The following is a 12,596-nucleotide window of genomic DNA, read 5'->3' as shown; positions in this document are numbered from 1 at the left end:
TGTATGGCAACATCTATTTATGTATGTTTATATGCAATCATCCTGCCAATGATTGATGTTAAATATGTATACCCCGGTGGTGTACTAGCCTACGCTTTCCATTCCTCCCTTCTTTTCATCCTTCTTTAGATAAGTACACATGAATGGGGGGTACTGAATCACTGATTCTGTAGTGCTGGAGGAGTAACAGGAGCAGACGTCAACAAGATCCAAAACAGGATCCTCAGAGCATGCTGGGGATGTATAAAGCTAAGGTGAACGCTGTGGTTGTTCTTTAAACATTAAATACTGGAGGTCTAAGGCGTAGGATACCAGAGAGACTGATGTCTGGAAGGAAGAATAAACTCTCTATGTCGGAATGATGACACCATAGCCAGTGAGCAGAGGATACACACTCTAACACACACACACACAAAGTTTCCCTAGGCAAGGTTTGGGTATGCTTTGTTGATTGATGATGATGATTCCTTTCACATTTGATCTTAAGAAGAAGTTTTGTTGGCGATAACCTTCAACTCCCTGTTGATTTGGTTATTTATTGCTCTTGGTTTTAAAATATCATCAATATTCCCCAAGGATCAAAACCAATACATTTATATGTGTTCAAGCCAGCATTATTTAAGATTTAGTTTAAAGATTATAACATGTGGAACACCTGCGGGATGAAAATCGAAAAGGTTTTCAAGTTGTTTCAAGACAGGAGAGATATTACAGAAAAAAGCCTGACTCAACTTCATCGAGTCATCCATTGGACCGTAGACACAACTAGAAATAAGGAATTACCTAAAATCGTTGACGATTTGAGTCTTCAATAGAACTTTGTATATACAAAAAAAATACTTTTCAATAAATTCCCTTATTGTTTGTTTTGTATGCCTTTTCTATAAGGGCAGGGGCACTATCCAATCATTTTCTTTTTCAAAGTAGCGCACCTTCTAGACAGTAAGTCTAGAAAGATACAAAATTGTCAGGAAAATGAATGTCTAAAGTTTGGCAGCATTACGAAACATTTAAATACGATCCAAATTCATATGCAAACCATGTCAACAGCAGCTCTCTTTATCGATGCAGGTCTGTCATGATGTGTGAATACCATGCATAATCAGACAGAGCTCTCAGACTTCACCGCTTTCACAGAGGTTTTAAATGTATTACGGTATGTTATATTTGTCTATATTGTTGAAAACTAGGCTAATAGTTGCCAATATTTTCTGTGAAATTAGATGCAGATGACATGAACGGATAAATGTCACAAAAATAAGCCACATTAATGAAAAAATGTATTGCATATAAATCGCTACTCAGTTGACAATGGTTCCGGCCTGATAAATCCCATTCGACTATGCTAAATATTGTCCAGGACACTCGAAATAAACATAATAAAATAAACATCGTTCACGGACATGAACGATATAATAATTTCCATGTTTGATGGAGTAAAAGGTGTGAGCTCAATATCACAGTCTATATTCAGTCTTTATTCAGCATATATTCACTGTACAAATGATATAGGTTACTTTCTTCACTGAGAAAGGATCCTAGCAATGAGTCACATGGGTCTAGTTGTGAGGGTGTTTAACCACCAGCTGATTCAGTGTCAGAACCCCAATGTCCACAGCCTCACCTTAAGGCATCCTAGATCAAGAAACCACCTTCCCCATACCTGTACCATAATATGTTCCTAATGCTTCACTGATAATAATTTTGGATACACATGCTTAAAGACTCAATAGCCTCAAAAAGCGTATACATAGTATTTTAATAATCCCTCCTGCTTCCCATAGGAGAGTATGATGGTATGTTTCTTTGTTTTTGGAGGACATTCAAGCTAACCACATATTCAACCAATCCACTATAATTGAACCAATAATTCAACGATTCATCTGAAGATACAAGGGTTAAAATGTGATGATGACCCCAGAAAGGAATGTAATCTGATTGCTTTTCTATGGGTTACTCTGTGATTTGTTTCTGAGTTTCCTTAGTTGCTAACACGTATAGCATGAGGTTAAGTGTCATCACAACATCATGACTTTTGAAACTGTAATCTTTTACAATATACCGTTAAATCCTTACAATTCAGGGACCAGTGTTGAGTGTGTTCAGTGCTACCTGTTAACATTAAACGTGTAGTCCCAAGTATGAGGCGTTTCTGGGTCGCGTTTAATAACTCAGAAGACAGGTGGAGATCTACCCGACCTCTACAGAAGCATCTCTTTGTATGCATCCTTGAATGGATGTATTCCACCATGCTTCAGTCTGGCCTCTTGGTTCACTTCAACACTGTGAATAGACCTTGACCTGTCCGAACCCTCGCTCTCTACAGCACAGGAAGCGTCGTGACATGAGTCACTCCACACTTTAAACACGCCGCTCGCGCCTTGAGCAGGTGACTCATCCCATCTGCTGCTAATAGACAGCATGTTACAAAAGCCATGTTGATGCAATCCAATGCGATGGCCTCGTTTCAGCGGCCATTGCACTTCATGCGGAAAGGAAGTTTGGCGAGGTCGCGAGAAGCAAATTCTGTGATCGCGGGGAAACTGAATGGACACATACCTCGCAATACTTATTTTTTCGGCACCTCCAACATTTTGTAATTTGCCGAAATCTCCCCTGATGATGGCAATGCACGTTCACCTGGGGAGATGGACGCACAAGGGGTGGCTTGTCTTCAGTAATCGAATGAACAAGGATTGCCCCGCCCACATCCCTAGGCGGCATCTCTACTGATGGCTCCTATCTCGTGGCACCCTGTGGAAATGAAACTATGATCAAACTATCTAAATTATGAAAAATCGCGGCAAAGATAACAATAGTCTATACGGCAGTGGACCAGGGGCCATTAGTGAAGACTAGAGGATTTAACAGGGGTCACAGGCCTGTTACAGCTCTCTCTCTCTCGCTCTCTCTCTCTCTCTCTCATACACTACAGAAGAAGAGGACCACACGCATAGGGTGTGACTAATAACAGGTTTTTTCTTTCGCTTTTGGCACCAGATAAACATGTCATTGTTCTGCTGTCGTCAAGCTACATATTGCCGACGTTATCTGCTTAGGTCAGGTGAGCGCACCGCAGCGCAGTGTGATGAAGGAGTGGGAATCTTGTCAAGTGATCACCTCGAGAGACGCTGCTAATTAATGAGTTTCACCAGAGGGGCCTCCGATTGTTGTGCTTACTGCTTAGAAATTGATTTGTGTCTCTTTCTTCTTTTCTTTCAATCTATATGCGCTCTTCCCCTCTCTCTTATTCTCCCATCTCCCCTCGAGCAAGGCACACCCTCTAGAGCAAATTTTTCTCTATATATGTTGCAATAAAGCAGGCCTATTCAACTAGCAGCCCGTGGGCTGAATACGGCCCTTCTTATTTTTTTCCTGGCCCGCAAGAGGTTGCCTGCAAACCCAAAAAATAAGAAATTATTTTTAAAAAAAAAAACCTTAAAAAAAAAAAGCATATATATATTTTTTGGTTTGCTTTCGTTTTATTTATCATATTACAGAGTAATATGATAAATAAAACAAATGCATTGAATCTGTCATACACATGCCTATAAGGCTCTGTCTGCACCTGCTCTTGGCTCAGTCAAGCTCACGTGGCATTTTATGCTGGCGGGCCACGGAGACTCACTTCAGCTAGGCTAACAACACGCTTCAAGATGTCTCTCTCCAAGCAAGATTAAAAGTGAAGAAGAAAGGAATGCGTCTGACACGTTTATTCCATGTAGTAGTACTATATCTATTAAGTTAACACTACTTTAAGTATGATTTATTTGTAGCGATTCATTGACATAGTTTTACTATGGCCCATGAACCCCGAGTGGTTTTCCTTTTTGGCCCACTTGTTAAGGAGGTTGAAAAGCCCTGCAATAAAGCACATCTTTAAGAGCACATGTTTCTCCTCTTGAGTATATTGCTGTGAAGCACACCTTCTACAGCACATGCTTCTCCTTAGAGTATGTTGTGATAAAGCACAACGTCTATCTAGAGCATATGCTTCTCCACCAGAATCTGTTGTTGCAAAACACCCTTGAGAGCACATGCTTGTCCTCGTGAGAGTCTTGTTGACCATCAAACAGCAGGGCAGTCCATTGATTGGTTTGGGGGTTGGACTTACCCTAACCCTAACCCAACTTCCACGGCCTACCTGTAGGCATCCATAAGCAAGGTAACCCAAACCTCCACCTGCTCCTTAATGACATGTATCTTAACAGTCAACGGTTGTATCAGTGATGTTGGGTGACGTCACCTCTGTTGGCATTTGAAGCGAGATCCCAAACAAACAAGAGCCAGCTCACCCCTCCCTTCCGTGTCTCGTGCATCCAGTGAAGACTATCATAAAGGCAGCGCAAAATCCTACAACACCCACCCCTTGTCGGTGATTGGTTGGAATACTGTTTATTTTGGTTTTGAGTGGTTGGTAGTACCATTAGTTTTTTTGTACGATCTCGGAGCACAGGCTGCCTACAGAGACGCGTTTTTTTGACGGCCTGCTTATGGGGCGGGCAGCTAGCGGATCGTGAGGAAAGATCAGATGAATGTGATCATTAATGTTTCGGCCTAGAATCGCTGATGCAACCTTTAACTGTGTAAGATGCTTTGAATAAAAATGTGTACTACATGACTAAATAGTAGTAAATCGTAAACCATTGATTTGCTGTATTGCGGTACAGGCTTGCATCCTTGTTTGTTTACGGGTGGGGTTTACGTTTTCAGAAGGCAGCAGAGAAACTATGGTGGTGGTCTTTAACATGGATATCCACAGCAAGCTTCTCACCAACAACCTTCACAAGGACAGCCTGAAAGGATCGTTATTTTAACCACCATTTTCTTTATTATCCTAGTAATTATACTTATTATGATACGCATCGGAACTGGCGTTGCAAAAATGGGCGTTCTACACCGCAGGAGGTCAAAGATTGACTGCGAGCGCTTAACAAATACAGTCATCCTAGACAATCGCGTCTGCAGAGACGAAACGCACCAGCTGGAGCGTAGCGGGAGGCAGCCGCTAAGGGCCGACGGTCACTAGGGGTGGATGATCCTAATATTCACCACCCATGATAGGGAGACTCTCTCTCTCTCTCTCTCTCTCTCTCTCTCTCTCTCTCTCTCTCTCTCTCTCTCTCTCTCTCTCTCTCTCTCTCTCTCTCTCTCTCTCTCTCTCTCTCTCTCTCTCTCTCTCTCTCTCTCTCTCTCTCTCTCTCTCTCTGTTCTGTCCCTCTCTGTTCTGTCCCTCTAGTTCTCTCTCCCTGTTTTTTTTATGCTCTCTCTGCAGCTGTTTGCATACATTACATTTACATTTAGAGCATTTAGCAGACGCTTTTATCCAAAGCGACTTACAATAAGTACATTTGTCATAAGAAGTGAAACAATATATCGCTGTTGGTACAGTAAAGATGTTCATAGAACCAAGTGCAAGTACTGACAATTGCCAGGCTAACCCATTTCCCGTATACAGCAGTTGTTCGGAACGAAAATATAGCATATTTTATATACTAGCATTGAACTAAGAAAATTTTTTAATGTTAGATGTTATATGTGTTATTTAATGCCTAGATACATTTTATACTCTACCTTGATACTGATAGAATAGATTTAATAACTGTGTACGTTAGAACACAGAGGAAGGTCACAGCCAGTGTACAAAGTATCTCTAGTGATGCCACTGCCAGGCAATGTGGAGGCGCCAAAACAAAACACTCAATTCAACACCCAATAAGCATTCTGTTTCCCTGCCTACTCTCTGTAAGCATATGTAAACATATGCAGTCGTATGCATGCAGAGCAAACACATTTACACACACTTATACACACATAATCAGCCAAAAATAAATGCACTCAAAAAGGCAAACACTAAGGCAAGCTCAAACAAACACACACACACATGCACAAACAGACCCAGCAAGGCAAACTTAAATGCACTCTCCGACACACACACACACACACACACACACACACACACACACACACACACACACACACACACACAAAGACAATCTCATATGCACACACTGCTATGTATGCACATTACACAAACTGTTTGGTACACATACTCAAAAACACACCAAAATGACATAAACATTAAGTCAAACGTTCACGTGTTGCCCTTCAACAGTGTGTTTCCTGAGTATTTGAAGGTATATGGAGGTAGATAACTAGTGCCACTATGCTAAAAGCCACTTTCTTCTTCAACCCTCTGTGTTCAGAGCTTTGGCGACAGGTCCCTGGCTCGGCTGTGTCCTTTACCTGCAGCTTGTGCCAGCCACAGCTAGCTAGCAGCATCACTCATCTCCCAGCCCCCTCCACGTCCCTCCCCTCCACCCTCCCGCCTGTCAACAGCCTAGACAGTGTGGGTCAGAGAGGTGGGCTGGATGGGAGTTGAAAGGGCATGTGTTCAGGTCCAGGAGAACACGGATGGTGTGACCCAGCCGGAGCCGGGCAGACAGAGCTGTTTTGTCACTGGGAGAGATGCAGGGGAGAGTGGAGAATCTTCTCTGATCTGTCATAACACGGGTTGACTCCTTACTACAGTCTAGTCCAGTGACGCCCAACCAGGGGCCTTGGTGACCCACGGGAACGTAAGCAGATTCCAGGGGGGACTGGAACAAATCGATAAATATTAAATGAATAAATAGTGCCATTTAAACTACTATGTTGACAATGGTATGATCACGTGCAATATTAGTTTGTCAGGTTTTTGTTTCACAATGGAAATCAGTCTAGGCTTGGCAAGGCAGCAATTTGTTTCAAACATGGCCACGGCCGTATGTTGTTCGCAAAAACTCCATCAGAGTGACGCTCCAGCAAAACATATTTTAATCTGAGAGAGCCTTCTGTGCAGATTTCTGTTCATTTGTTTCAATTGTTATTCTGTCTATATCAGATATAAACAGTTGTGATTCCTATACTGTCCCTTGGCGCCGCCATTGTTTTTTTATTTGATGCGCTCCTTGTCTATCTATGAACTGAAACTCCACACCCTGAGCACTGATTGTTCCCAGCAGTTTAGAATGTTTTTGAAAAGGTTATAAACAAGGTCACAGCCAGGCCGATCTGCACAGAGGCTGGTCCCCGGAGGCTAGGGGACTGGAGCTGTTCTTATAGGGCAGCGGGGATACATGAGACACAAACACTTGTGAAACACCGTCTACAGTCTAGCAGGGTGACGGATGACATCACCCCTGCCCCCTTCTGGATAAATGACACATTGTCCAGAGGGTGGGGGGGGATATGGGCGAGTGACACACAGCCGAGAAAGCATTTATTGGAACGGAACGCCTTGTTTGGGTGACCCCCTGCCCTCTCCTCCTCCGCGACCTCCTCTCCCTCTACTCCTCCTCCCCCCCCCCATACTCCACACCGTCAGAGGGCAATGTGAAGGAGGTGATTAATCAGGCTGTTAGCATGGCTGACGTAGCACCAGGGGGGAGGGAAGGATGGAGAAGGTGGGAAAGAGGGGAGGATGGAGAAGGGGAGAGGCAGGCGATAGGAGGGGGAGAGGGATGGAGGGCAGAGTCAGCAGAAGGGAGGAGGAGGAAGGAATGATGGAGACAGAAGATGAGGGGGTATTGAGGTCGGAACGAAGGGAGCAATGGATGGATGGATGTGAGGCGAGGGAGGAGGATGTGAGGAGAATGAGGTGAGGAAACTGAGGAGGAAGTGAGCAGAGGGAGGGAGATGGATGTGAGGGGAGGGAGGAGGACGGGAAGAGAGTGAGGTGAGGAAACAGAAGAGGAGGGGAGGAGAATGAGGAGAAGGTGAGGAGAAGGAGGAGAGGTGAGAGGGAGGAAGAAAGGATAGGGAGGAGGAGGATCGAGAGGGAGGAGATAAGGGAGGGAAGAGATGAGGAAAAGGAGAAGGGGGAGTTGGAGAAGGTGAGGAGAGGGAGGAGGAGGTGAAGACCTCTTTTGACCAAGGAGGCGACATCATGAATAAGAGGGCCGGCCTGGTGTGACACATTAGAGCTCACTCAGGCTTGGGGGAACAATAACTTTTACAGCGATGGGCTTTCATTGGAACAATATTCCCATGGCAACCATTATGGGTAATAACTATGATTATACATGTTGGGCTGGGAGTCAGACACCCTTAAGACCCTGAAGAGGAACTGAAGAACTGAAGCAAAGAAATATTGGTGTCTCCTAGGGTCTCCATCTCCAAAAACCTGAAATTTAAGCTTGGTGCACTTATCAATGTTCGGGGCACTGAGCAATCGCTCAAAAACTCATTAGCCAATGGGTGCGCCCCTCAAAAAGCCCGTCCACACGTGAGGTTTGTGACTGATCAGTGGGAAAAAAGCAGAGGGAACAGTACAAAAAAGGCCATATTATCAAAAATATAAAAGACTTTACACAAGTACATATATAATTTCTTTGCAGGTTACACGTTTTACTTTTTTACTTTATTTTTGGGTTTAGTTATACTCTTCTCAAATTCTTATTTTTGTGTGCTATTTAAGGTCTGGTTAGATTATATTGTCACAAATCAGATTCCATAAAACCACAGCATTGCTTTGCTTCCAGAAGAAAAAGTATAATGGTATTGTTTTGTTGGGGTTTGACCTTGACTGTCTTCTATTTGCAATTTTCTGTGTTATATTTTGCTTTCAATTAATGTCCTTATTGTTTGTTTGATAACCCCTGTGTGTAACAGCAGTCGCACTATCCAATCATTTTATTTTCTAAGTAGAGCGCATTCTGGACCGTAAGTCCAGAAGGATAAACAATGTCATGACAAAAAATGTTGTTTGGGATCATATCGAAACCATTAAGGATGATAAAAAAAAATGTAAAATGCAAACTGTGTCAACAGCATCTGTCATGTAATAGCATTAGCGCTGTTTTATTCTCTTTATTCTAAATTATTCTCTGTCGGTACTTGGTGGTGCATTTTCGCTGTTCGGCTATATTGAATGGTGCTGCATTTGTTCTTTACACTGAAATGCATCATTCAAATGTATTTTAGTCAAACACGTATACATTGTCTTTATCAATGGGGGTTTTGTCATGTTTGGATGTGAATACTGTGTATAATCAAAGAGACTATATCATGGATAAAAGCTCTGCCTACGGCCTTGTAACTAAGGCCAAATCAAAGCCGTGCTGATATTCAGTATAACAGCACTCCCTCTCATGTGATATTGCTTAAATATTAGGCTATAGTAGCCTTCATTTTCAGACAAAGTCAGATTGCAGATGCTGACATGAAACACATGCACATTGTCGTCATATTGTGTGAAGTTCCTTTGTTTGTAAAGGCGGTGGGTCATTTAGTGGAAGCATTGTGCCTCACTGCGCTATGCATCCTGAATGCGGTATCTTTATACGGCGTCTACGTTGTATAGGATCAATGATCAGTTGGCCATAGTCTGACAAATCAGTTTGCATCATGCTAAATCCTTGTGGAATCCATCCTTCCATGACCGCGTTCCTGTCGCCTGGCAGAAGTTGACAAAAACAGTTGGCTAATGGTTGGTCGGTTAAACGGTGTTGGCGGTGAGCGACTCACATTTAGCGACGCGTGGGAAGGTCCGCCATCCCTCGCCCCCTCCTGACCCTGAGCATCCGTCCTCGTCGTCACAGTCCCCGCTGGCCCGCGCCTCCCGGTCCCCGCTGCCCGTCTCGATGTGGTCCAGAGAGCCGAGACGCGGGATGGACTTCCCCTGCAGCAGCTGAGGTAGCCATGACATCACACGGAGAGATGGGAGGGTTGTCGACGTCACCGTGACAACACAGAAAAGGAGGTATGGGTTACGGAGGAACTGATATCGGGGTACCGACACACAGGAATATGTAGGGGTGTGTAGGGGTTGTAGGAGTGTAGGGGTTGTTTGTCATCACAACACATAGAAAGGAAATATGGGTTACTGATGTCGTCATGACAACACAGAGAAGGAATTAAGGGTTACCGAGGTCACTTCGACAACTCCCAGAAGGATGCAGGCTTACAGAAGAACTGATATTGTCATGACAACACTTACAGGCCTTACAGTTAGACCGCTGAAAGTAGTGTTGAAACCCAGAATACTTGTAGGTACCACTTCAGTATCATGCAGTACACTAGATTAGGTCAGGTTGATCAATCGTTATCCCAGCAGTGTTGAAACCTGAACCATGAACACATTCCCTTGCTTCCTTCTATAATTGGCTCATTTCAAATTCATCGCACGTCGCTCACTAAACAAGTGGAAGAGCTTTGTGTTGATTAGAAAGGTAGAAGTGTTGATGCTTATTTGCTGCATTCACGCTTCACTGCTGAGGACCAAACACGTCAGGGCTAATGCTAAGGCTAAGCCAGGCCGCTAACATCCAACCCGATCCCAGAGATCATGTGACCGCCAGGGCTTAAGAGACGGCCAGGGCTTAAAACCGTCAGGCTCGGCTATTTTCTGATTTAAGAGCGTACTGCTTCATACGCATATGCTGTGAAAAATCAAGGCCTGCAACATTCCAAAATGTGAACGATTTTCTATTTTACACTAATTGAAATTGTTAACGTTTATCTATTTATGTTAGATTTTATAGTTGCTGTTTTTTAATCTCTTTTTAATGTGCAGTTGTTTTTTGTATTTTTTTTTTTTGAGATCCTCTCTTCATTGAGCCAACATATTGGTAATACATTTGTAAGTGCAAACCGTGAGTCTAAATCCTCATAGCGATAGCAGGGCTGGGAGTCTGTTAGCAGATGTTCTCTGGCTAGGATCCTACTGGTGGAGTTCATTATTAGAAAGCACATTCTCCGGCGGGGCCGAGCACTGTGCTTGAGGTGAGGGGCGGAGGTGGAGGAGTGAGGAGGTGGGAGGTGGAGGGGTGAGCAGGTGGAGGGAGGTGGGAGGTGGAGGGGTGAGCAGGTGGAGGGGGCTCAGGCCCTGATTGGGAGAAGCAGTGCTCTGATCACAGGAAGCTGACGGTGGCATAGAGGAACATTCAAGACCATTCCAGCTCAGAACTCCAGTGACTCACCCAGCTCAAATGTGGTACAATTTAAGTGTGTATGTCTGTTTGAGTGAAAGAATATGTGATATTCGTAAACAAATAAACTATGAATAAACTTTTTTTCTCTAATGTTGGTGCCCATATGTGTTGGTATGTGCTAAAATGTTTAAACATGTTTTTTTCTGTGTGTGTTAGTGTGTGTGTGTGCCTGTTTGTATTGTGTGTTAGATTGTGTGTAGCTAAGTAGGTCAAAAGAAAAACAGAGTGTAGGATGCACACATGCGTGTGCATGTGTAAGTGGGTAAGTGAGTCTGTGCTTGTATGTGAGCGTGTTTGTGAGTGCTGGCTTCCTGTATAATGTAAGTAGACTTTTCCACATTCTCTATTCATGACAGGAGTTGTCAGGGTGCCACCAAAAGCTACACACACGCACACACACACACACACACACACGCATCTTGTGCCAACACATGCTCCTGTGCACGTTAACTTGTTAAGTCTACAGAAGTAGTTAGTAGTTAAGTTTAACTTCCCCTCCACTGGGGTTTTTTCAAACACAATTCAAAAGTGTTGAAATCTCTCCGGCGTGCGTGTTGTAGTGGAAACCCAAATATGCTGCCTCAGTGACCTCATCCATAAATAATACAACTGTTGAGATGTCTGGAAGCAGTTGGAGCGACTCCTTCACCTTCGTTCCCGTACGGTTAACACCAACCTCCTGACACTGTGGTGTGTTCTCATCCGGCGTTAATCAACACCTAATAACCACGACCGTACCACCACGATAGTTTCTTTTCTTTTCTTTTTCTGGGCTCAAAAATATTTTTGACTTTGCCTTTGATAGATTTTGACTCTATTACAAAACTTTTTGTTTTTGAGATGATGTGAATCTTAATAAAAGATGAGGATGATGGCCTAACGACAGATTTGATTCTTACATTGCAGAAAGACTTCACATCAATAACACAGTAATTAAACATTAATAATTACTTAATTAAACAGTGTAAATTGACAGGAAACACACTCAATCATGATCTGGTAAATTTTTTTCCACTGTGAGATAGTGATTTACATAAACAGACAGCTCATTACTCCACATATTGCAGAGAGAATAATGATTTGTTTCCCATGCTAACATCTCTCAATCTCTCTCTCTCTCCTCCCCTCCCTCCCTCTGTCCCACTCTCTCTGTCTCTCACTTTCTTTCTCCGTCCCTCCTTCCGTCTCTCTCCTGCCTCCGTCTCTCCCCGCCCCCCCCCCCCCCCTCCCTCACCCTCTCTCTCACTCGCTATCGACCTCATGTCACTCTCCCGTCATGGCGTTGCGGAGACTAATTGCTTTGTGTTTGAGGGGATCGAACGGCCGCACGTCTTCCTCTGAGTGATTGTGTTTCCTGACAGCAACTGTTAACACCTCCGCTGTGATCGTGGCACACCTGTGTGGACACCCCAGTCACATAACATGGACCCCAGTCAGCTGGGTGATGAAGATATATGCTTTCACCGAGAATTCATTGGTTAGAATTAGAATTCATTCATTTGGTAGGAGGAAGAGATATGAAATATAATCTGGTATACTTTATTATATCTTTTTATGGATGAAGGGATATGAGATATGATCTGGTAGGATGAAGAGATATGAGATATAATCTGGTAGGATGAA

The 12,596-nt window shown here is 43.6% G+C and overlaps 1 protein-coding gene across 1 annotated transcript in view; it reads right to left on the bottom strand.

Moving 5' to 3' along the window:
- The window catches only part of LOC311356519 (glypican-5-like), a 67,094-nt gene that overhangs the window by 36,523 nt on the left and 17,975 nt on the right, over positions 1-12,596 (bottom strand). The window contains exon 2 of the mRNA XM_084476310.1: positions 9,508-9,670. Coding sequence (XP_084332436.1) covers positions 9,508-9,670 — 163 coding nt within the window. The remainder of the gene's footprint in view (positions 1-9,507; positions 9,671-12,596) is intronic.

Source organism: Micromesistius poutassou (genome assembly GCF_964030765.1).
Source record: "Micromesistius poutassou genome assembly, chromosome: 12".
NCBI lineage: Eukaryota > Metazoa > Chordata > Actinopteri > Gadiformes > Gadidae > Micromesistius > Micromesistius poutassou.
The sequence above is the reverse complement of the archived record's forward strand: the minus strand, read 5'-3'. Positions and strand labels throughout refer to the sequence as shown.